The 26,081-nt window shown below is 40.0% G+C and overlaps 1 protein-coding gene across 1 annotated transcript in view; it reads left to right on the top strand.

The window, feature by feature from the left end:
* LOC148042546 (cadherin-23-like) overlaps nucleotides 1–24,810 on the top strand; it is a 30,615-nt gene extending 5,805 nt beyond the window's left edge. Inside the window, exons 4-10 of the mRNA XM_087702428.1 lie at nucleotides 6–186; nucleotides 12,255–12,388; nucleotides 13,480–13,689; nucleotides 16,956–17,063; nucleotides 19,579–19,681; nucleotides 22,399–22,524; nucleotides 24,539–24,810. Of these exons, the coding sequence (XP_087558554.1) occupies nucleotides 6–186; nucleotides 12,255–12,388; nucleotides 13,480–13,689; nucleotides 16,956–17,063; nucleotides 19,579–19,681; nucleotides 22,399–22,524; nucleotides 24,539–24,747 (1,071 nt within the window). The 3' untranslated portion in view covers nucleotides 24,748–24,810. The remainder of the gene's footprint in view (nucleotides 1–5; nucleotides 187–12,254; nucleotides 12,389–13,479; nucleotides 13,690–16,955; nucleotides 17,064–19,578; nucleotides 19,682–22,398; nucleotides 22,525–24,538) is intronic.
* The last annotated feature ends 1,271 nt before the right edge of the window (nucleotides 24,811–26,081 follow it).

Genomic DNA, 26,081 nt, shown 5'->3' with positions numbered 1-26,081 from the left:
CTCAGGTGTTGATAAATTTGAATGATATCAATGACAATCAACCAACGTTCCCTCGTTCTTATGAAGGGCCCTTTGATATCACAGAAGGACAACCTGGTCCCAGGGTGTGGACTTTTCTAGCTCATGATGGGGACTCAGGACCCAGCGGACAAGTTGAGTACAGCATCATTGCTGGAGATCCTCTTGGTAAGTGATGGAAATGAAAAAGAAGCAGTACCAAAACTTTGTCGGTTACCATTTTTACTTCATCCAGAAATGCATTGTTGAAAAGAATGGTCAGCTTACAGTTAATAATGCAAGCCAAGAAACTGACATTTTATGCCTGCCTTGTTTCTTTACTTCCCTAAGCAAATAGTAGTGCTTATTAAAAGCAAGCTTCTGTATGCGTATGTAGAAAAGGATAATTTTGCCATTCAAAATTTGAAATAAAAATTGGGCTGAATTAGGTTTTTTTTTTAAATTCTTCAATTTTAGGAATCTTTGATTCCTAAATACATCTTCACATTCTATTTTAACTAATGATTTAGGCAGTACAAGGGATCTGCAAAGCAGATCTCCTAATTCCTCCCTCAATTGTGGGAAGTTTTGGGGCTTTCAGGATCTAGTTTGGTGAAAACAAAATTTCTTATTCAAGAATATAATTGGAGAGGAGCCATTCAGTTACTGTTATTGCTGAAGCTGAACCCAAACCAGGGGTGAAATGCTACCGGTTTGGGTCAGTTCCCAGGAAATCCTGCTTCCTAGCGAATCTAAATTGCGTGGCACAGTCCACCTTCGCTGTTCTACTTACCTTTGCAGATTCAGAAACGGCTTCATAGCACCTGCGGCAGGGGTGGGTTCCAGCCGGTTTTACTGCCAGTTTGCTCGTGCATGCGCATACATGCTGGATGCCTGCTGCGCAAGGTGCACAGTTCAATTAAAATTGTTCTGCGCAAGCGCAGAACCCCAAAACAAGGCAGCAACAGTGGCGAACAGGGAACCGGTTTGGAGGTGTGGCAAGCCTGGGTCGCTGCTGGTTCCAGTGACACAGGCAGCTATACCACTACTAGTTCGGTCTAACCGGTAGGAACCCACCTCTGACTTGCAGTGAGCATGCACGCGAATCGAACCAGTAGCAGACTTCAGAGCATCTCACCCCTGAGCCAAACATTTTTGCAAATCCTCTTTCTCTTTTATTCCTGAAGTTCAGAGTCTAATATAAATTGAAAACCACTTTCAATATCAATGAAAAACTTTGTTATGAGTATCTTACGTTGCCTGAGTTTCTCTTTGATGATTGGTGTAATGCCAATAACAATAATTCACTTATTTTAGAAGAACTGGTATTGTAAATCACAAAACTGCAAAGGTTTTCCTGTTTGCTTTTACTTTAGGCATATTTTGCATCAAAAGTGGGCAAGAAATATCTTTCTGTGTTCCAAAGCATTTTTATAGTTTTGAATATATTGCCTAAAAGTTTGTGGACCTTTTTGACTTTTCAGTAGTTCTATATAAATATGATTCAAAGCGTTTGTGTTCTTCAGACAAATCCTAAGCCTAGATCAAGGGGATCCAATTATACAAATGAGTCAAAAACATTATTGATTTATTATTCATTTATTTCTTGAGGAAAAATGACCCAAAGCTACACATTTAGGTGTGGTAAAAGTGTATGTGTCAGGTTTCTGAAAGATGCCCTAATTGATTCACGAGTCTCGAGCCAAGTTTCAAAAGAAAACTAGTCATTTATTAGTATGCTTTGCTTTCAGTAACTGGTGTATTCCCAATGGGAAGCCGAAACTGGACCTAAAGGTTTGCCATGAGTATTTATCAGTCCTACACAATGGCTTGACGGAATTTTTGCCCATTCCTTCTTATAGAAGCTCTTCAATGCTGGTGAGCATTCTCACTAGAACTGCCAGCTTCAGGTCCTTCTACAACATTTCTCTGAGTCTAGGATAAAGTTTCAGGATTTTGATTTGGCCATTGATATGTCAAAACACCTTGACATTTCCCTGTGGAATTTGCTGGTATAGTTCATAGGGCCATCAATAATGCTACATTATCCTGGTCCAGTGGTAACAAAGGAAGCCCAACCATGATACTGCCAGAACCATGTTTCACTGATGGGATAAGGTTCTTGGTGTAGGAAGTTAGCATCCACCCCTCTCCTAGAAGAATGAAATATCCTGGGAAATATTGAAAAGGCAGAATATTATATTTCCCTGGATAAGAAATAGAGAAACATGTTTTTAGGCAGGAAACAGACTCACTTTTAATACCCCCCATCTTTGTCAATGGGTCATTAAAGCCTGATTTAGTCTATTCTACATAAGAAAGGTAGGATTAGCCCTTTATCCATTTAACCACAGAGCACCTGGGAAGCAGCAATGCTCAACCAAACTTGGACTCAAAACATAGCCTACAGGGTTGCCCCTGCATGGATCCATGGGAATCTGACAACCAATCAGAATACAAGCTCGAGGTCAAAGGCCAGAGGGGGCATTAAACCAAGGACTTTCAGCATCTCAGGGTTTTTTTCCCCCAAGACCTCAAACAATGTGGTCCTCTCCACCTTTAAAACTTCACCATTTCCAAGCAGCCTCCATGTTTCCAGTGTCTTTTTCCCCACTTGGAACTGAACCCAGAAGGACATTTCTTCCAATATTGGAATGCAATGTTTATCTTTGACCAAATGTAACACTTTTCATCCAAGTCAAAAAGTTTTGTTTTGGCCTCATCCGTTCACAAAATATTCTTCCAGAAGCCTTCTTGTTTATCCATGTTGACTTCTGCAAATTGTAGAGGGATAGCAATGTTCTTTTCTTCTTTCTTCTTTCAACCCTACCTTTCACACTATTGTTGTTCAGTGTTCTAATGAAGGTGGTCTCATAACATTCATCAATGCAATCAATAGAGGCCTTTACTTATTCAGACATTACCTTGATGTTCTTTGAGACCTCCTCATCTAAGAGCTACCTTTGTGTGATCTTGGTTGATCTATCACTCCTGGGGAGGGTAACAATTGCCTTCATTTGCACACTAACTGCCTGACAATGGATTTGTAAAATCCAAACTCTTTGGAAATAGTTTTGTAAGCTTTTCCAGCCTGATAAGCATCAATTACTGTTTTCTAGAGTCACCAAAAATCTATTTTGTTCAAGCCACAACATACTTTCACATATCTGTGTGTTGTTAAACTATGACTTTGATACTGAATATCCAGAATTCTGTTCTTTAACCCATAGTCTGAAACAACAGACTCTAATTTTTCCTTCCAATAAACTAATAATGCTAGACAACCACAAAATTTTGCCGCACCCAAAAATATAGTTTTGGATCACTTCACTCAATAAATAAATGAACCAGTTTAATGTTTTTGACTCATTTCTTTAATTGGATTCTTCTGAGCTATTTTAGCACGTGTGGAGAACCTTAAAATTATCCACTACAATGTCCTATCTGTCAATGACTACTTCAACTACAACAATATACGAGCACACAATAGATACAAACTTAAGGTAAACAGCTCTAAACTTGATTGCAAAAAATATGACTTCTGCAACAGAATGGTCAATACCTGGAATGCTCTAGCTGACTCTGTGGTTTCTTCCCCAAACCCCCAAAATTTTAACCTTAGACTGTCTACTGTCGACTTCACCCCATTCCTAAGAGGTCTGTAAGGGGCGTGCATAAGCACACCAATGTGCCTATTGTCTCTGTCCTAATGTTCCCTTTTTATTTGTATCCATTTCATGTATCCAAAATCATGTTTATACATATATATGTTGCCAAACACATGCTTGATGAAATAAGTAAGTAAGTAAGTAAGTAAGTAAGTAAGTAAGTAAGTAAGTAAATAAAAATGTTTAGGATATATTTATGCAAAAATTTGAAAGTTCAAAAAGGTTTACAAACTTTTAAGCACCACTCTATGTAAAGTGTGCATGTATGCTGTGTGTGTATGTGTTTGTAAGAAAGAGAGAGAGAAGGGGGGAGAGGGAGGGAAGGACAGAGAAATAGAGAGAGAAGGGGGGAGATGGAGGGAGGGAGAGAGAGAGAGAGAGAGAAAGAGAGAGAGAGAGAATGTATAATCAACTTATCTAATAGATTTTCAGTTATATCCGTCTGCTAACTTTCCTCATTCTGATTTACACACTCTGAAATCAGTGTTCGACATTAAGTAGCAATGCAAGAGACAGATTACTTAGAAATGAACCATCTTTTCTTTAGAAGAAGGAAAGAGAGAAATACATGTCAGGATAGTGAAGAGAGCAACTTTAAACCGTTTTATCAGGGGCCCCTTCTGAGAAATAGGAGTGTGTACATCAGGAAATCCTGTCGTAAGAAACATCCGTGATGAGAGGAAGCATTGCAAATGTTTTGTGCTTGCCATATTAGAAGCTGCTTTTGCAAGCTCACCAATTGGAAGGAATGTCAAGCTTGCCTTTGAAAGGATTAGAGTGTCTTTCTGATCAAAGAAAAGTACCCACTTCTGAAGTTAAAACAACAGTACTTTTTTTTTTAAGATTTGAGGAAGGACCAGGTTTTTCAGTCTCTTTTAAGAAGTTGATCAGTGGAAATTTTTTCAGTGCTTAAATTGTGTCACAATATCTCTGTAATATGCATCTCTGTCTATCAATCTGGCTATTTTTAAAAAGATTCCTGTGCTCTCTACCCTATCCCGAACATAAAGGAAATTTAAATAAATGGGAACTTTTAAAGTTCAGCTTATGCTTGGTGTCAGAAAAACATCAAAACAAAGCTCTTGCAACATGTGTAGATTATTGAGCAAACTCCTAGAAGAAAGAGGAAGTTTTGTAGTTAGAGCTAATTGGAGCAGATTAAATTTATGACCCTAGTAATTACTGTAGGGGGGAGAGAAAACATGAGATGCAGTTTTCTGAGATACAATAAGGATGGTTTTTTTCTCTTTTTTTAGTCTTCTTTGGACATCTGAGAATAACTTGTCCAACTTTCAATCAACATTGGTGCATTTCTTTGTGGATTTAGGCCTTAGATACATACCCCAAAATTAAGCAGAAAGACCAAATTGGAATATAGGTTAATCTCCCCTCAGAAATAGCATGTGATCATAAGGAAAGACTTACTTGGAACAGAATTATATATAACCCATAGAAAAGATGAAGTGAAAGAAACTGTGGATGAGAAAAAAAAATACACAGAGAATGTTTGCTGCAAAAAAAAACCCAAAACAACAAACAAAACAAGAAGTTGTATACAGTAGAAATTAAAAAATAGTGGTAAAGAGTGTAATCAGAGAGAGAAGGAATATGTATACAGAAAGTTTTGTTGGCAATCAAAAATGTTTTGGAACTAAGCACAATGCCTTCAGCAAAGTAAATGGAATTTTTAAAAATGATGAAATAATATAGGGTGTCATATGGAGCAATAATTGCACAACCTCAGTAATTGTCTCTCCGATCATAGATAAAACTATATTTTTCCTGAAAATAAACCTTGGTATTAAATTAAATAATATAACAATAAAAATACAGTAGTACTGTTAATGGACTTTTCAAAAGAGGGAGATGAATATATATCACAATCTAGATTTGCATCCCTGTATATGCTGTGCTATAAGCCTTTTTAACTAAAATCAGAATGCAATAATTGGAGATGAAACTAGATAGAGGAAAGCTGGGATTTTTGAGATTCATAAAAAATAATAGTGATATATGTCTAAGAGAATTTTAAGCAAAACTGTCAGCGCCCCAGAAAAATGATGAAAAGAAGCCCTAAATGTTGTGAGAATGCTGGAAAGTTGTAAGGTTGCAGAGGTAGATGATGCAACTGGAGAAATGTTAAAATGTAGGTGTGGCTGTGAAAGTTGTGCAAACTTGTGTGTGAAGAGTGCATTAGTGCCTGATGATGGGAAGCCTGTCATTATTGTTTCCTACACAAAGAGAAAGGCAACAAGAGGAAGTGTACACTCTTTGGCAAGTTTCTGATTAAAAGGAATACGTGAAACACTAGTACACAAAGTTGCTAGGACAGTATGGTTCTACATCAGGCAGGAGATGTCAGACGAGATGCTCATTCTTCATCAGGCTATTGAGAAACATAACCACATCAGGAAAAAAATGGTTACCACATGTGTCAGGGTTCTAAGTTAATTCCATATCAAGCAAAACTCCAAAGCAGGTAGATTCCTCAAAGAATAGCATTATTGGAAATATATTGGCACAGATCTGGTGAAAACCGACTCTGAAGACTTCCACGGTTTTCACCTGATTAAGTGTAAAAGTTTTCCCACTTTCTCAAAACAATCAGTCACATGGTCCAATCACAGTGCGGTCTGGGCCGCCTTCTTCCGACCATGTGTGAGGATGTCCTTGATTCCTAAGGGAAAATATTTTGTTTTGCCTACAGAATCCCAACTATCTCAACTCCCCCCTCTCTATCCCTCAGCTCCAGTGTAGTGTAGTAATTTCCGAATTATAGACACTATTGCTTTCCCCTGGATAAGTTTGACCAAATGATGATTTTAAAACCTTGCTATTGTAGAATTTCAATGGGTTAGTAGCTCAGTAGGGGGCGCAATGGCTCAGTTGAGATTCGAGTTCTGTACAATGGGATGAGCTCCTGTTCCCGCCTCATATCTCACCCTCCTAGCAGTTCAAAAGCATGCAAATGTGAGTAGATAAATAGGTACCACTTCAGTGGGAAGATAAGAGCATTCCATGTACCTTTGGGCATATAGCCATGCTGGCCACCCGCCCACAGAAAAGAACACTGGCTCCCTTGATCAAAAAACGGAGATGAGTACCAGCCCCTAGAGTCAGAAACGGGAAACCTTTATCTTTTTTAGTAGCTCACTATTTAACTATCTTGCACATTTTTAGTCTAGCAGTTAGGTAAATAACTAGTTCAGATTTTAAATAATTTAGACCTTGTCCAATAATTTAGTATCAGCATTTATATTATTTTATTTCAAAGTGTCAATGTATCTTCCATTTAGAAATTAGTAATGACATGTCTGCAAGAAAACAACTAAAGTCAGAGGGCCCTAGTGACCCTACCATTTAGAAATTTTATTTTTATATTCCTAACGCCTTTGTAATATTCCACAAAATTATATATGATTTAATTCAGATTTAGACATTAAACACTCTACTGGTGTTTCAAAAGGCTGTGAAGACCTCGCTATTTATCCAGGCCTTTCTCAGGCATGTTTTTTTTCCTTTATTCCCATCTGGATTTCTTCTCTCTGTTTTATTCCGCATTGGTTTTTTTTTATTTTCTCGCAATTGCAAACCAGCTAGAATTAATGGGGGTCTGGGAACATATACATTCATCATTATCATTATTAATCATCGCACAGTCAGCCAGAAGTTCAATTTGGGTTTGGCATTTTTGTCTACCTATCGAGTCCTTACCAAGGACCTGGGATAGGCAAATCTGGGTGTTTGACGGTATTACATATATCATCCAGGATGGAAGCTGTTCCAAGTAAAGCCGCCTTCTCCAATTGACTGATGGCAAATTTGTCAATGATTATGGTGTTCAAATGGTCTCCAGTTGTTTTGGGACTGGACCCAAGGCGCCTATTACTATTGGTACTACTTTTGCTTGCCTTTGCCATAGTTGTTCTTTTTCTGTTGTTGGACTTGGTAATTTGTAGGTCCTTGCATGATTATTATTATTATTGTTGTTATTATTGCTGTTATTATTGTTAGCAACCCGTATAAACCAGCAGTGCCAGTCAATAATATTTGTGATTCATTTTTAAATGTTCAGTTGACTGAGTTTCATGTTTAATGATAATGATAATAATGATGATAATGATGATAATGATGATAATGATGATAATGATGATAATGATGATAATGATGATAATGATGATAATGATGATAATGATGATAATGATGATAATGATGATAATGATGATAATGATGATAATAATATTGCATAATTAAACAAACCTTAAAATATATTAAAAACAATATACAATGATCAAGAAAATTCATTCTTTAAAAAGGTGCAGGATGGGATTTCCCCCCGCCCCCCAAAAAATTGTAACAGAAGAGGTAAATTTTCAACATGCTGTAAAACAGAGCATAAAATGCACCTGCAAAATTTCAGGAATAATCAGTTTTTCAATGGATGGTGGAAAATCTGGCCATGAGCAATCACCAGATGTCATTCAGCATTTCCTTTTCTTACTTTTTAAATTTTTTTCTTAATCTTTAATTGATTCAATTTTTTTTCTTCTAGTCAATTGTGTCCCTATAGTTTTCTTTTCAAGGTTTCCAGAAGTATTTTGTCATTGTCTCCTTCCCTTGTTCGGTTTAGGCAGTGCCCAACTCCAAAGTGGAGTGTACAATTCAAATAAAAAATAATATATCAACATTATTTTTTTAAAAAAAAGAATGTCAAAAGAATAAAGAACAAAAACCAGTGGTCAGCGGGAAAATGTCAACATGTCAAGAAAACCAGAACTTACAGTGGTGAAAAGGTGACAGACAGACATCACTTTCTGAATTACGTGGAAAGGGAGATTAAGGGAAAAATTGACTTCCTGTTTCTTACTAATTGTTTGAACTGGGGAGAAAGCAAGGGCACATTTTAACTTGTACAGTGTGTTGTGAATATGTGACTTTTAGGAATAAGATAAATTCATACATTCCTATTTTGGCTACAGAGTGTGAACCAGAATTTCCCAACTTTGGCAAGTTTGAGACACATGGACTTCAATTCCCAGAATTCCCAGCCTGAAGTTTGTGAGTTGGTCCACAAGTCATAGAATTGACAAGTTGGGAAATCTTGCTGTTGTTCTGACCTAGGCATCCCCAAAAAGCATGAGGCAGAGTTCTGGTCCCGGCAAAACCCCTTTTATTAAACGAATGTGAATTCCTCTCATTGACATTCAGCAAGGCCTGGCAAACAGTCTTTCAAAGGAATATTTATGACTACAGACCTTATCGTGGAAAGCTGCCATGTAAATATTTTCCAAATGAGGTGCTGTGCAAGGAAAGACTGGGCCCAGAGTCTCTGAGATTCATGGACAGAACTTCACACTCCTGAAACTAATCTTAACCACCGACTGAACGAATTGTTTCCTGCAAAAGCCCACTCCCCTTTCACTTCTCTTTTATTTCCTATGGGAGGGGCCAATCACCTTCTACCTGTGACTTTACTCCCAAGTCTACCCTGATTTCTGCGTTGTTCTTTTCTTCTGACAGCTCTGCGCATGGGCACACTGGGAACAGGCTGTAGCTGTTCCTCTGCCTCACTTCTGTCTAGCTCCATAGGCACCTGATCACTGCCAGATGGCCTCAGCCCCATCTCTGCCTCCAACGCAGAGCCCTTGTCCAAGCCTTCCCCAGCCTCCAGGACTGGCCCGTGCTCCTCCCCAACCTCCTCACTGTCTTACTCTGCTGCCAGCTCCAATGCCTGCTGGCGGGCCACAACAGCTGTAGATCGGGGTGTCAAACTCGATTTCATTAAAGGCCACATCAGGGTTGTGTTTGACCTCAGGGGCCTGGTGTGGGCATGGCCAGGGTGGGTGTGACCAGCTTGACATCACTTGTGTCGCCAGAGAAAATGGGCTTCCAAGCTCCGTTTTCTGCTGTGATGGTCTCCTGCAACTCCCTTCCAGCAAAATCGGAGCTCTGTGTGCTGCCCTCCCGAGCTCTGCTTTCACTGGCAGAGGCACTGCAGGCCAGTCTTTTTCTGTTTCCAGGGCAGCCCCGCAGACTAGATCTAAGCAACCTGTGGGCCAGATCCATCCCCCTGGGCCTTGAGTTTGACGCCCCTGCTGTAGGTAATCCTAATTTAAATTCCCACATTTAAAAGTAGTGTATCTCTAATGAGACAAACAGAGAGGCCTTTCTGCTTAGATTATGAGCTGCCAGAAATATCTGATGAGATATGAGCCTGAATAAGGATGAGATTTCTTTTTGGTTGTTGTTGTTGTTATTTAATGAGATCGAATTGTGTGGTTCAATTTAATTGTCTCCTACATAGGTGCAGTTTCAATTCATGCTCTTCCTAGCCAGATCATTGAATTTTAACCTACATGGAAAGCTCTACGTTAATTCATAAAGGTTGCAAGTGTATACTGTTGAATTGTGGGTGATTGAAGAGACAGAGGCAGATGTTCGGCATCAAACTCTTTATTGCAACAAGCAATAACCCAGCAACTATTTGTCTGACAGCTTGCCCTTTTATAGGGAGCTGTCAGACGGCTTAGCCAATCACAGCAAACTATTTTTCCCACCTTGGTGGTGGTCCTGAGTGAAGCCTTGATTCCTCGGTTTCACTCCTTCATTTGGATATTATACAATAGAATAGCAGAGTTGGAAGGGTCTTCTAGTCCAACCCCCTGCCAAGGCAGGAAACCCTATACCATTTCAAACAAATGGCTATCCAACATCTTCTTAAAGACCTCCAGTGTTGGGGCATTCACAACTTCTGGAGGCAAGTTGTTCCACTGGTTAATTGTTCTAACTGTCAGGAAATTTCTCCTCAGTTCTATGTTGCTTCTCTCCTTGATTAGTTTCCACACATTGCTTCTTGTTCTATACTCAGGTGCCTTGGAGAATAGTTTGACTCCCTCTTCTTTGTGGCAGCCCCTGAGATATTGGAACACTGCTATCATGTCTCCCCTAGTCCTTCTTTTCATTAAACTAGACATACCCAGTTCCTGCAATCTTTCTTCATATGTTTTAGTCTCCAGTCCCCTAATCATCTTTGTTGCTCTTCTCCGCACTCTTTCTAGAGTCTCCACATCTTTTTTACATTGTGGCAACCAAAACTGGATGCAGGATTCCAAGTGTGACCTTACCAAGGCATTATAAAGTGGTATTAACACTTCACGTGATCTTGAGTCTATCCCTCTGTTTATGCAGCCTAGAACTGTGTTGGCTTTTTTGGCAGCTGCTGCACACGGCTGGCTCATATTTAAATGGTTGTCCACTAGGACTCCAAAATCCCTCTTACAGTTACTACTATTGAGGAAGGTACCACCTATACTGTACCTGTGCATTCGTTTTTCTTGCCTATATTCAACATATAGTCTTGACTGAAAACAATTCCCACGAAATGCATCCATAGGGTTAATCTATCACACCAATTGGAATCTGGAGCTTGCTGGTGTTGGCCCCGGTGCTCTCAATGGCTTGGGTCTGCCATTCCTTTGGTGGGGAGCTTCGTGACTGGGGCATTTTGTGACTTGGATCGCTGCTGTGCCACACTTGTTTCCCTGCCATGCCAAGAGCTTGAAGGACCTTCAGATCCTGCAGTACTTTCATACGAAAAGGCACCAGCGCAGGCATGGCAATGTAAATCAGCATGGTCTGTCACGTCGTCGGAGTATATTGGGTGTATTGCACGCGCGTAGGAGAGGGCGGGGCATGGGAAGGTTTAAATGGTGGAGGGAAGTATGGAATTACAGGCTTGACTTTAATTCATTCGTGTTTTGCATTGTGTGATATGTTGGAAGTACCGAAACCGGGTTATAAAGATTACATTTACCACAAACCACCTGCTTAGTCATCTTGTTTTGTTTTCTTTGTCTGAACGGAACCTGACAGCTGGCTAATAGTGGGTACATTTACATTCTGATAGATTACTATCTCTACAGATCATGTAGAAGTTGAATGACTCTTATATTATGTGTAGAAATATAATATTCTATTATAAATTGAATAATAGAAATAAAATCTCTACAGCAGAGCATTTTGGTTAATTATGTTCACAATATCATTTCCCTAAGAAATAGGAAGCTTTCTAGGGTGCTTGGTGTGCCATTTTCCAATAGTAGAAAATGTGGCAGGCCTGAAGACCCAGTGTAAAAGATGGCTTCCGGGTCTCACACTCTGTCTGTAGAATCATAGGAGGCTCTCCTGTCAGGGGTGGGATTCACTTGCCTTCCCTACCAGTTCGCAAATGTGGGCGCATGCGCTAGCTTCGCTTACACGCACCCCATCCACACATTCGCTCGCACATGCACACACACTGTCCACGCATTCCCTCCTTCCGTGCATGCACTTTGGCTAAAAAAAGTGTCTAAATGGGATGGCATAGAGCTGGGGCAGGGGACGGACCCACCTGCGATTTCCACTACCAGTTTGAGCGAACCCATCCGAACTGGCAGAATGCCACCTCTGTTTCCTGTCCAACCACAAATAAAAATGTCCCTAGCAAATGGGGCTCCAGACCCTCCGCCCATAAAATCAATGTAACATTCTTACTGTTGTTGTTATTATTTGAGTTTTTCTTCCTAGGACGTAGTTGTGTCTGTCTTGCAGGAGAATTTGTGATCTCACCTGTGGAAGGGGAGCTACGTGTGAGAAAGGATGCTGAACTGGACCGAGAGAACATTGCTTTTTATAATCTCACCATCGAGGCCAAGGACAGAGGGCTGCCTTCTCTCAGTTCTACGGTAAGTCGTAGGGGCTCAGATTATAAAATGTCCATCTGAAAAGAGGTACTGAATTGTGTATAGTAAAAAAACAAAAGGGACTAAAGTAGCCCTTGGTTTACAACCCTAATGGAACCTGGAATTGTGATTATAACTAGTTAGTAGGTCAATCACCTGACCACACTTGATTTTATTACCTTTCTCGTGGCAGTCTTTAAGCAAATGCCACTGTCCTTGTTCAGAACAGGTTGTTTTGGCTGGAAACCAGGTAAACACTAGTTTCCAACAAAAATCATTGTAAATCATGTGATTATAGGATGCTGCAAATAGCTATACGTGAAGGCCAGAAATGCAGTCATGTGACTGGGGGGGGGCAGCAGCTATCAAAACTTTGAATCTGGGTCAGAAGTACATCTGGGGGAGGTTGAATGGTTGCTGAAAACCAGACATAAGTCAAAAACTACCTGTATTCTAAAAGGGATGCAGGGACTCAGTGGCTAAGACACTTATTGACAGCTTGTCAATCAGAAAGGTCAGCAGTTTAGGGGGTCAAATCCCTAGCACCGTCTAACAGAGTGAGCTCCCGTTACTTGTCCCAGCTTCTGTCAACCTAGCAGTTTGAAAGCATGTAAAAATGCAAGTAGAAAAATAGGAACCGCCTTTGGTGGGAAGGTAACAGCGTTCCGTGCGCCTTCGACATTTAGTCATGCCAGCCACATGACCATGGAGACGTCTTCTGACAGCGCTGGCTCTTTGGCTCTGAAACAGAGATGAGTGCTGCTCCCTAGAGTCGGGAACGACTAGCACATATGTGCTAGGGGAACCTTTACCTTTACCTGTATTCTTGTCTTTATGATGCCATGTGGAGAAATGGAGGAAGAGTTTGCCCCAGTCACAGAGTGAGTGTTCTTTGTAATGTCCCAAAGGTGCTTTTTCAGGAGGCAACTGGACTTCCTTGTTTTTTTTCTTTTGAAGACTTTTCACTTCTCATCCAAGAAGCTTCTTCAGCTTTGACAGGATAGAGTGGAATGGAAAGATCTTTTGAATGGAATGTTCTTTGTAATAATGGCCTTTTAACTGCTCTTCTCATGTGCCTTGTCCCTGTGTTTTAGGTCATGGTGGGATTGAATGTTTTGGACGTTAATGATAATGACCCCGTTCTCTTGAATCTACCAATGAATCTCACCATCAGTGAAATTGCTCCCATCTCCAGCTTCGTGACCCGCATCCTTGCCAGGGATGCAGACAGTGGCAGGAATGCTCTTTTAACATTTAGCATCACTGCAGGGAATAGAGACAATGCTTTTTACATCAATAGTACGGTAAGCCTTAGAGGTCTTTTAGATCTGTCTGGTGGCCTACTGCATCAAACATTCTGGAATAAATTGGAGTTACAGTTGTAGGTTTTAACTTGATCTAAAATAAACAAGTATATATATTTACTTATATCCAGCATAACTCTAGAACGCCTTGAGCAATTTCAACCAAACTTGGTACACAGATGACTTACTCTCTGGAAACAAATACTGTGGTGGTAAGACACCCCTAGAACCCCTAGGGGTGTGTGTTCTGTTAAGATGCAGCCTGTTGTGCCTTAAAATGGCTTCTACTGTACAGCGCTGTGGAGTTGCCATGCTAAGGGCTTCATAGTACTCCAGAAGGCGGCTCCCTTTGGTAAGGGGGAAAATCCATCATTAGAAATTACATTTGGTCCCGACATTTCCCCCCTATAAATAAATAAATACCCAAGCAATGCCAGGTTATCGGCTAGTATTTTAATATTAATTCATTGCAAAATAATGGTTCTTCAGTAAAGCTTATGGGCCATAGTATCTGATACTGGTACAGGGTAGTTTTGCAAACAGATTTTTTTCAAGCTCCCAGTCTATAGCTAAGAGAAAATAACTCAGTTGTCTTCCATGGCTAAAGGAGGATCAGGACTTGAGTCTCCCTAATCCACTAAACTGCATGGATTAAGACTACCTACTGTATTTTTTGGAGTATAAGATGCACCTTTTTTCCTCAAAAAAGAGACTGAAAATCTGGGTGCATCTTATATACTGAATACAGCATTTTTTGCCTCCTAAAGCCCCGCCCCTTCACCAAAATGGTGTGCACACCCTTATGGAGGCTGTCAGAGAGCTCCTGGGGGGTTGGGAAGGCAGAAATGAGCATAAAATGGCCCATTTTTGCCCCCCCCCCCCAGCAGCACTCTATAAGCCTCCATAAGGCTATGCATGCAATTTTTTTTGACAAAGAATGGGCCTGTTTTTGTGAAAAACAGGCCATTTTCCCCTCCCCCACTCTCTCAGGAGCACTCTGCAAGCCCCCCCCCCCCAAGGCTATTCGTGCCTCTTTTTTTGAAAAGAAATGGGCCCATTTTTACAAAAAATAGGCCGTTTTCGGGAGGTTTTCAGAGTGCAAAAACTTTTTCCCCCTTTTGGAAAGCTCTTTAACTGATTGATGAGAACTACATTGATCAAGTGCTGTGTCAGCAGAAACACCTACCTATCTACTGTATTTCTCTCTCTCTCTATTTCTCTCTCTCTATCCCTCTACCTACCTACGTACGTACCTACGCACACTCTCCCTACCTACCTACTGTATTTCTCTCTCTCTCTCTCTCTCTCTCTCTCTCTCTCTCTCTCTCTCTCTCTCTCTCTCTCTCTCTCTCTCTTTATCTGTCTGTCCGTCCGTCCATCCATTCATCCATTCATCCATCCATCCATCCATCCATCCATCCATCCATCCATCCATCCATCCATCCATCCATCTATCTATCTATCTATCTATCTATCTATCTATCTATCTATATCCCTTTATCTATCTACCTACCTAACTACTCACTCTCTCTCCGTACCTACCTACTGTATTTCTCTCTCTTTCTCTCACTCTCTATCCCTCTATCTACCTACCTACTTTTTTTTAATTTGCCGCTTCAAAACCTTGGTGCATCTTATACTCTGAAAAATATGGTAAATACTCTTTAATAAACCTATGGCAATCAGAGTGAAAACAATGGAGCCCCTATGCCAGTGGTGGGTTCCTACCGGTTGGGACCGGTTCGGCCAAACTGGTAGTAGCTTGGTGGCCTGGGTTGCTGGAACTGGCAGAGACCTAGGCCTGCCACATCCCCAAACTGATTCTCCCAGCGGCGCCATAGGCACCGCCATCTTGTTTTTTGCTTCTGCGTATGCACAAAGCAATTTTAGTTTTACTGCGCATGCGTGAGCACGTGGGGCACGTCCCTGAGCGAACCAGCAATAGTCTCTGTCGGAACCCACTCCTGCCCTATGCCTAACCATAACTTTCATGTAGAGGTTCATCATGGTAGTACTTTTAGTAAGATAGGTCCATATTTGAGACCTTTAGCACAGTGGTGTCATCTCCCATCCATGGCTGGATTTTAGGAATTGGGAAGTTGTTCTTTTAACAAGTGATTCCAAGTTCTAACTTTGCAAAAGAGAAGAAAAGTAATTTTTAGTCCACATTTAACACACATTATTTTATACCCTTCTATCTCATCTCCCCCCTATTTGCCTTCCCTTCAAGTATAATCTTTCATTAGAGGCAAACTATTCTATATGCTTAGTTAGGAGTTGTATTTTTTTTTTTACTTTTACAACTTCCTGCCAGATTTCCCATTGATTTTGCTTGTGGAAGACATCAGAGACCATAGGAAATCACAGCTATGCGACCCTAGGAATGTGTGCTGGTCAGAATTCAGTGTCATTGCAATTTTGAACAGTCTCTGGCTGAGTGAACATAACTTGAGCACTGCCTGTATTTCAGATAGTTAGGCATAAATTTTACCTGTAGCTGCTCTTCAGTATCAAAACGTCCCTGGTTTTCTTCTCTTCTGTCGTCAACATACAGCAGGGGTGTCAAAATCGATTTCATTGAGGGCCACATTGGGGTTTTGTTTTACCTTGGGGGCCAGGATGGGCATGACCAGCTGAATGTCACTCCCATGTGCGGCCCTCCCGAGCTCTGTTTTCACTGGCAGAGGGTTGCAAGAAGCCGTGGCAGCCGAAAATGGAATTCGGGAGCCCGTTTTTGCTGGCAGAAGCCCTGCGGGCTGTTCCTTCAATGTTTCCAGGGTGGCCCCGCAGGCCAAATTTAAGTAAACACCCCCCAACCAGGCCTTGAGTTTGACACCCCTGACATACAGTAACTAAAATTGGTTTATTTTGCTGCAAATCATTGAGAAGCTATAACTGACCTTGTCAGTGTGCCATGCTGTGCTAAACTAAAGCTCAGAGCTAGTGCACGCTAGATGCTTCATCCAGTCTAAATGGAAACACAACTCATTCCTGTATCAATTTAATCACTATTAATTAATTGCAGGAGTGTTGATCATTACATTGCTCTCAAGAGGTTCAGAAAAACGCAAATTCCCTGTAACTTGAGTCATTACTATAAATTTGTACAGCCTAAATAGCTGCTTCAAACCCATTTTCTGATTCAATGAATCTTCTAAATCTTTAATGGCCTTACGCATTAAATACATTTGGCAGTTCAAAGCAAGTTGAACAGTTTCATTTCATGTTTTTCTCTCTGCGTTTTGCTTTGTTCTTCTCTTCCCCAGACTGGTATTGTATATGTCAATCGCCCATTGGACAGGGAGCGAGTGTCAGAATATAGACTGACGATAACAGTGAAGGACAATCCAGAAAACGCACGCAATGCAAGAAGGGTAATTACTGACTGTATCTTTTCCTAATTTTGAACAAGTTTGCATTAATCAAGAGCATTTGATATAATATCCTCCCCCCCCCCAAAAAACCATAAATCATTGTACTATATATAAAACACAAGACTGCAGCCTAAAGTTTAATTTCCTTTATTAACGGATGTGCGGTTAAACTATTACTAACCATGTTCTCAAACTTTCTTTTTCATTATAGGTTATCCATTAATCATTTGGTTCCCCACAAGTTTCTTGGAAAAAAAAACCCACAACCTTACAATAGTTAGATTTCATCGACAGATGCATCAGATAACAGACAAATATATTCTATTATGTTACAATAGACATGTAAAATAGGTATTTTCTCAGACAGTAATTCTGAAATCAAATTTCCCAAATACTTAATGAGAGACAGAGAGTAGAGAGAGTAGACAAGATCTGTGCGTGTCGGTGCAGCATTCAAAAAACGTCCTTTTTAAGCTTTAAAACTTACCTTCTGTGTCAGCGCCTGTGAGTAAAACAGTTGATGTGCAGCAATCCGCTGTGCCGTGTGAATCAACTGAGCTAAAATCAGGGAAATATAGGACAGGAAAGCACAGGGGCGGTGGGGGGGGATGTTCACCCGAACAACCGGTTCACCCGAACTGGCTGAATCCCACTCCTGAACCACTCTCTGTGAATAACCTGTGAGATGGGTTTCACCGGCCTTCACGTGGTGCTCCCTGTTCCCTCCAATCGGGCTCTGTCGACCCTTGGGACTGGCGTCCCCTTGGGTATATCCAGCCGAAACAACTTCCATGGATCGCCAAAAATTTCCATGGAAGTCGCCTATACCCACGTTGGGTGAAGAGGCGTCGAGTGAGTGAGTGAGTGAGTGATGGGTTTCACTACTTTAAACATTTTAACTTCCACCAAAACCCAAACCTGCAAACATTCCCTGCCCTTGTGTATCTTACCTTGGTTTTGGAACTGGATCAAAAAGAAGCTTCTCATGGAAAAAAACCACCAGCTCAAAATCAAATATTTTTAAGAGGTGTTTTTTTTTAAATCACTTACTTAGTTAAATGGATTTCTGGAGTGGAAGGTTGGGATAGCACTATATGGAAACTTGTAATTTTTTTATCCTAAGTTTTAGGGGCTGGCGCAGGATGTAAATATGCAAAGAGAAAATCAAATAAGAAATACTGATATGAATTCTGAAAATTCTCACGATAATTGTGAGAAGAAGCTCCTTCTAAAGGCGAAGTCAATTTTTTAAAATCGTTGTCTGTGGAGATTCTCAGTCATCCAGGTCATGGCTGTCCCAAAGGTGCTTTCTTTCACAACTGGCCTTTCTTGTTTTGTTTGAAAAGGATTAGGGTTACACTTCTCATCCAAGAAGCTTCTTCAGTTCTGACTGAATTGTGGAGAGTGGAAGGATTTATATTCCATGTAGTCATCTAATTCAGGGATCACTAACCTTTCAGACCTCAGGGACCACTAAATTCATAATTTTAAATCCCGCGGACCATTAATATCTGCCTAATGACCGGATGAGTGAGCATGGCTTGGTGATCATTTGACTGGGTGGGCATAGCCAACTCGATGTCACTCACATCAAGGGGTGCCTCACCAGCCTCTACTTGCCCCTTCCCTCCCAGCCTCTCCTTGCCTCCCTGCCCAGGCTCCTTAAGGCCCCAACAGGAAGCAGTTGTTGGAGCTAAGCAGCCATCAAGAGAAAGAGTTGGCAAAACAGCTCAGTTCAAATTGGATCTGACCGAGAAGGAAGCTCAGTAGAAGCACCTCACTGAGGACTGCGAGCTTAGGCTTTCCAAGCAGAGGGAAGACCTGCGGGAGTGCAAGGCCAGAGACTGGCACCTGGAGGCTCAGCAGGCTGAGATGGTCAGCCAGTTTCAGGCCATGTTTCAGTCCCACTGGAACAAGGCCCTCCGGCTCTTTGCCACCAGCAGCACTTCCCTCCAGTCTTCACCCAAAGCCTCACACCAGGAGGCTGAAGCAGACCCCAATTTGGAATTTCTGGGCTCCCCCTGACCCACACAAAAAGACCTTGAAGGGGGAGACTCTCTGCAGCAACATAAGCCTTAATTGCACGTATCCATCCCAGGGGCCATAGTTTGGGGACCTCTGATTTAGTGCAATATAAAAAATGCAAATAATTTTTCTGTGGACCACCAAAAAATTTCTCGCGGACCAGCAGTGGTCCCAGACCCCCAGTTGGTGACCGCTAATCTACTTCTTAGCAACCTCTCTGAGAGCCGTTGGTTGAGGCCACTTGGAGGTTTATTTGTGCCCACAGAATTACCTGAGTCCTGTAGTCTACCATTTTTTTCTGGAAATCCATTCACGCATCACACCATTCAAAGGGTGTTCATCTCAAAGTGCATAGCTAAATGCCTATGGATTTTCTCAGTTATCCAGGTCATGATTCTCCCATGGGTGCCTTCTTTCAAAAGGCAACTGGACTTTCTTGTTTTGAATCTTGTTTTAAATCACTGTTTCTTTTTTCTTGGTACAACTTCAGGATTTTGACTTGCTGGTGATCACAGTAGCGGATGAAAATGATAATCACCCACTTTTCACTCAGAGTTCCTACCAGGCTGAGGTGATAGAAAATTCCCCTCCAGGTAAGTGTGTCCTACACTCTGCCCAAAACTCATGACCTGCAGAGAGTCCCTTCCAAGCAGCCACGCTTTCCCGCTACTAATAAAAGGTTCTATTTTTCTGTTAAAAATATTTTAAGACACATACAATAAATAAAATGGTGACAGGGGGGGGGGGGGGAAACTGTTCCTTCATACTTTTCAGGCACAGGACATTTTTCCAGTTTTTGAAAATGATTCTCCTTTTTCTCTCTCTATTGCAAGATTTGTGTGTTTTCAAAGGCATACAGATAGTCCTCAACTTACAACCAGTTGCTTAATAGCCATTTGAAGTTATGACGGATCTCTAAAAGCTACTCGGGACCAGTTTTTGAAGTTATTTTGGGCACTTGGCAACCGGTTCACCTTTATAGCCATTTGCAGTTTCCTGCAGTCACATAATCAATATTTATGACTTTTTTTTCTGGTTTCTGGTCTTTTACTTCCAAACCAAAAAAAAATGTTTACCAAATTGATCTGTTTATACAGAGGTCCCCAAACTTGGCAACTTTAAGACTTGTGAGTTGAACTCCACAAGTCTTAAAGTTGCCAAGTTTGAAGACCTTTGATTGAATTACTGTGGCATTGGTTTAAAACCACAGTGTTTGTTTACCATCCAGTGCAAAAAATGTCAAAAATTTGTGTCTAGTCCTGGGATGCCTCTATTATGACTACAATGACTTGTACTTCTGGGCAGTTTGAGGACTTCCTGATATATAAGTGAAGTAGGAGAAAATTTTCTGAGAAATTACTGTACTATATATAAAGGAAAAATGCTTTTGAAGTAAAAGAAACAGAAAGGGAAATTGAATTAGTCAAATACACCCCCAGATTTATTTTACTGCTTCTGCTCTTGGTGATTTCTAAAATACTCCTACTTCTCTTTCCCGTTCAGAAAATTCCCCTTTTTTTCAAACTATGCAATGGGGAATTATTTAAAGTTATGAACTTTTGTAGCTCACTTGAATTATAATAGCATCAATGAAAATGACAAGGTCTCATGGGCTGATTCTAGACACTCACATTTGCTTCTTTGATCCATTCAGATAGCAGTTGCATTCGTGCTTCTGATACTTGAATTGCATGGTGGGAATAAGCATGTTTCCTCGTATTCTCCGTTTAATCAATAAAGGAGAATATTTGTAGCTCTGGATTGAAATGAAGGGGTCCTTGCTGCTCTCTGAGCTTGCTTGTTTTCTTGCAGAAGTTTCATTAGCCAAACTGGGTAACATCATCAGTGCTAGTCCTAGTACAGATGTTACCTAGCACTGGTGATGTTACCTAGTTTGGGTAATGAAACATCTGCAAGAAAACAAGCAAGCTCAGAGAGCAGCAAGAACTCCTCATCTGAGTTTAATGAAACAGCTCCTGTTTGGACCAATTTGTTATTTCAGTATATCTGAAATAGCAACATGCTTTTGCAGAAACCTTCCAAATGAGGATTGCAAATCATAATGTTGACTTTAATATGTGATCTGATTTGAAAGGATCACCCCCACAGATTTGGTTATCACCAGGGGTGGTATTCACTTGCTTTCCCTAGCAGTTTGCCCATGCATTCACTTAGCTTTCAACGCATGCACTTTGGCTTGAAAACATATCTAAATAGGGCAGCATAGAGCTGGGGGCAGGTAAGCATGTGGGTGGGGGGCCCACCTGCAATTTCCACTACCGGTTCGGGTAAACCGGTCCGAACTGGCTGAATACCACCTCTGGTTATCACAGCTGTGATGTAATTAAACCAGGTACTATTTTGTTAAGGAAGGAAATATATAAGCAGGTGGCTTATTCCTATGCCAAATTGTTGTTTGAAGTACAGTATCTGAAATATGAAATCATCCCTAAAGTACCATATTTTTCAGAGTATAAGACACAGTGGAGTATAAGACACACCAAGATTTTGAAGAGGCAAATTAAAAAAAAGTTTTGGCAATCTGTAGACCTCCCAAATACAGCCTGTTTTTCGTGAAAATGGGCCTGTTTTTTTTTTCAAAAAAGGGCATGCATAGCCTTTAGGAGTCTTGTACAGTGCTCCTGGGGGGAGCAAAAATGAGCAAAAGATGGCCTGTTTTTCACGAAAATAGGCCCATTTTTTGTAAAAAAACAAAACAAAAAGGTGTCCATAGCCTTTAGGAGGCTTATAGAGTGCTCCTATGGACTGGGGGGGGGGGCAAAATTGAGCAAAAAACAGCAAAAAAAATGTATTCGCTGTATAAAACGCACTCAGATTTTCAGCCTCTTTTTTGAGGGAAAAAGGTGCATCTTATACTCCGAAAAATACAGTAATTACACATAAAAATAGTTGTTCAACTACTGTGAAATTATGACTTTAAATACTTGAAATAGTTTCTCATGTATTTTACATCTAGTGAACCACATGATATCCTTAACTGACATGCTCTCTCAGAAGCTTAAGAATTTGCTCAGAAGATAACATTCCGCTAAATGTCTTGATATTTTCCCCCCACTTTAATGTGGCTGATGAACGTATGTTTTGTTTTAGCAGGACTTAAGGCTTCTCCCAAGGGCGTCTTGATTCAGTCTGCCAAGGTTACACCAGGCACTATTTTATTGTTTTGTAGGATCTCACTCTCTTTCATTCATTCATACTTCATTGTTGATCATCAGGGAAAGGGAAGAGGGAGGTAGAGTCAGTCTATCAACATTATGCCTCTTTTCTGAGTTCTTTCTGTTTGATTCAGGAACTCTTCTCACTGTCCTTAATGGACCAATCCTAGCTTTGGATGATGACAAGGGCATCAATGCAGTGTTGACATATCAACTGCTTGGAAAAGAAAAGAACCTGTTTATCATTGACAAGAGAACAGGTAAGAAAGACATGCACTCTTCCATGTATAGCGGTCTGCCTATTCAGGCCGATGAGGCAATAGGATATATTTTTTGTCAGAATATTCATGAACTGGCAGAGACATGGTAACAAGGTCAGCCAATGTATAGGCATGGCAACTGGGTCAGCCAATGGGAACTATTTGGTGACTGAGAGCCATGCCAGATGGCTCGGAGCCTGGGCGTGGCTTTCCTTTTTTTAAAAAAAATTATTTATTTATTTATTTTCAAAACAAACATATATTGTAAAAAGTATATCAGCTGGTTACAAAAAGCTTTTGTGCATCTCTTCCACCGTCATCAAATATAATTCATATTAATTCAAATATCTTAATTCAAATATTTACTATATTAACATCATCATACCTCCACTTTTATTTGACTACAGTTATTTAAACATCCTTCATCCTTAAGTATACCAAGATTCAATACATAACCACATGCTGGCATTTCATTTACTTATTTGTAAAATCCTCCATTAACATTAAGTCCTCATATCCTGTTTTAGCTAAACATCCATAATATTTAATATCAAAATTTTCTAATCCTCCATGTATATAATTTATTATCATTATCCTTTCTTTATTTAACTATATCCTATATCATAACATTTTCCCCCTATTAGTTAAAATTTAACTGTATATAGTTTTGTTTTTTATTATAATTATTGTTATTAATAATCTTTGTATATAGTCCAAAAATATTTCTAACCTTCCCTCTTCATATCCAATTATTACTTATCATAACAGCTCAACATTGTATACATTACTATCGTTATCTATTTTTATTTAACTATACCTATTACCAATGGATTTAACTAAGTTTAGCTAATTTTGAATTATACTCTTCCATCTATCAACCTGTATCTCTCCAATAACAGAACAGTCTTATATCTGCTGCCATTTGTGGATCCAATTCTCCAAACATCTTTTTGAATGAGTCCATATGAAGTAATCTTTGCACCTTCTTGTTTGTGGTATCTCTCATATAATGTTGACGCCCTCCTTTTGTTTCCTTTATCAGCTTCTCAGCAGTGGTATCAAATGTTTTGCAAATAATATTTCATAGTCCATAAATTCTTTAGTATTTTCTTATCCTTCTAGGTCCTGTCCTTTGAAGTAAATTTTCTCTCCATTTAACTCCTCTTCAAATATTTCATTCTTTCCTCCCTCAGAAATAAACCAATTGTCACGAATATCAACAGGCTCAAATTCTTTATCTCCGTTTTCCATTTCAATTTTTTGAATTTCCATCTTCTTATTTTGTATTTGATAAACATCCTCAGTTTTTTCCAGATGGTTGCCAAAAACACCAAATAATCCAATTTTCTCTGAATTCTTTCCTCTGTATCAAACACCTACACCTGTGGGGGTAAGACACCCCTAACATCCCTCAGGAGGGGTGTTCTGTTAAGATGTAGCCTATTGTACCTTTAAATGGCTTCTACTGTATTGCCATAAAATGGCTTTTACTTTACAGCGACGTGTGCTCTCTTCTGGTCTTTAATAATATTGGTGTTTTTTGGATTATGGGATATTCTTAATATTATTCATTTTATGGCTTTTCAAAAAAAAGTACACCATCCAGAGTAGGAGATGGACAGCTATATAAATATGATAAATAAATAAATAAATAATCAGTGTATTGATTTCCAGTTTTAGACATCTGTAAACTACATTGCATTCAATGGAGCTGAAACAAAAATCTTACTATATCTTTGCAACACCGACTTTTTAAAATTGTCACAACAACACTGCCTTTGTGAAAACTGCAAAGAAAAAATAGGAATAGAAGTTTCATTATTACAAAATCTCATTGCATGAATCACTTAGCAAGGAAATCTCCATTCCTTTCCCATTTGCCAAAATCAGTGTGTACTATTTCTGTTTTGATAATACAAAAGGCTGTGGCACGTGCTTGATAGATCTGGAGACTCCTTGGACTGCATTTCCCCCCCTGTCGAACTCACCTCTTTCTCGTATTATTAACCTTTAGGTGTCATTTCGGTGAAGCCGGGGAAGGTGATAGACAGAGAGACTTTCTTGAATCCCATCTTGGAGTTTCTGGTTGTTGCAACGGACATTGGCCAACTGAACAGTACTGCTAATCTCACCGTGACCATTCTGGATGATAATGACAACAGACCGATATTCCATCCCGCAGTCTTATCTGTTCGGATACTAGAAAACAGCCCTGCAGGTTAGAATGAAGGCAAAATGGAAAATTTGGAACTGATTTGAAGTTAAGTATTAGGAATTTAAAATAAAAACAAATGTGAAGAGGGCGGGGTGTTGCCTGCGAAAATCAGGGATTATTATTATTATTATTATTTTACAATAACCTATACTGTGAATTCTGCTAATGTATTAAAAAAGATCAAATTTATTTCTCGCCATATTGGTAAATACAACTGCAGTATTGAAGCAGATAAAGAAAAAAAATTCAGTTCCACTTAACAGAGGAAAAATTATTTGAAAAACTAAAATCAAGTGACTCATTTTCCAACTTTGATCTTAAAAATTATATTTTTAATTAAAAATTATATTTTAATTTAAAAGTATATTTTCCTAATATACTAAACTATGGGGATTCACCATTCTCCTGTTAAGTCATACTTTAGTTCCTGAGAATGAACACGGAAACTGTATTCACTCAATCCTTGCTAGTTTCAACTAGAGATTTTATGTAGCTCCAAATAAGGGATTGACTTGTCCAGAATATTAATTTACAAATTGTCTATTGATTTATTAATCTACAAAATTAAACTAGCCTCCAACCTTTCTGACACCAGGGACTGATTTTGTGGAAGACAGTTTTTCCACGGATCTCGGGGGAAAAGGGGGGGGCAGGATGGTTTCAGACACAATCTAAATTCAGGGCATGCACAGATGAAGCTTTGCTCTCCCACCTGCCCCTTGGACAGCCCGGTTTCTAACAGACCATGGACTGGTACCGGTTGGCACTGTGGGGATTAGGCAGAGGTGGGTTCCTACCGGTTTGGGCTGGTTCGGCCAAATAGGTAGTAACTTGGTGGCCTGGGTTGCTGGAACCGGTAGCAACCCAGGTCTGCCACGCCCCCGAACTGGTTCTTCTACGGCGGCGCCATCTTGATTTTTTGTTCTGCACATGCGCAGAACAATTTTCATTGCAGAAATGTATTTTTTTTCTTTTTAAACATTTTGTGTATGCGCAGACATTTTTAGATGCAAATGTGCACAAGTGGTGTGTGCACGAGTGAAGCGAGCACGCACAAAATTTTTTTGCATGTCGAACCAGCAGCCAAACAGGCAACAACAACCCACCTCTGGGATTAAGGACCCCTGCTTTAAATCACAACTTTCCCCCTTTTTACATGATTTGGAAAGTAAGTCTTAAAATTGCCAAAGTTGGAGACCCTGGTTTAAACTAACCAGAATCATTGCCGCATTAGAGATTTGATGGACCAGGGACTTGGAACGTTTTTGGTTGGTAAATTCTATTTAAAAAAACAACAACTCTGTACTTTGCAACTATTTGGTCAATTATAAAAAAAGATATT

Source organism: Thamnophis sirtalis, unplaced genomic scaffold, assembly GCF_051295495.1.
Source record: "Thamnophis sirtalis isolate CommonGarterSnake01/CBP01778 unplaced genomic scaffold, rThaSir2_p1.2 scaffold_15, whole genome shotgun sequence".
NCBI lineage: Eukaryota > Metazoa > Chordata > Lepidosauria > Squamata > Natricidae > Thamnophis > Thamnophis sirtalis.
The sequence above is the reverse complement of the archived record's forward strand: the minus strand, read 5'-3'. Positions and strand labels throughout refer to the sequence as shown.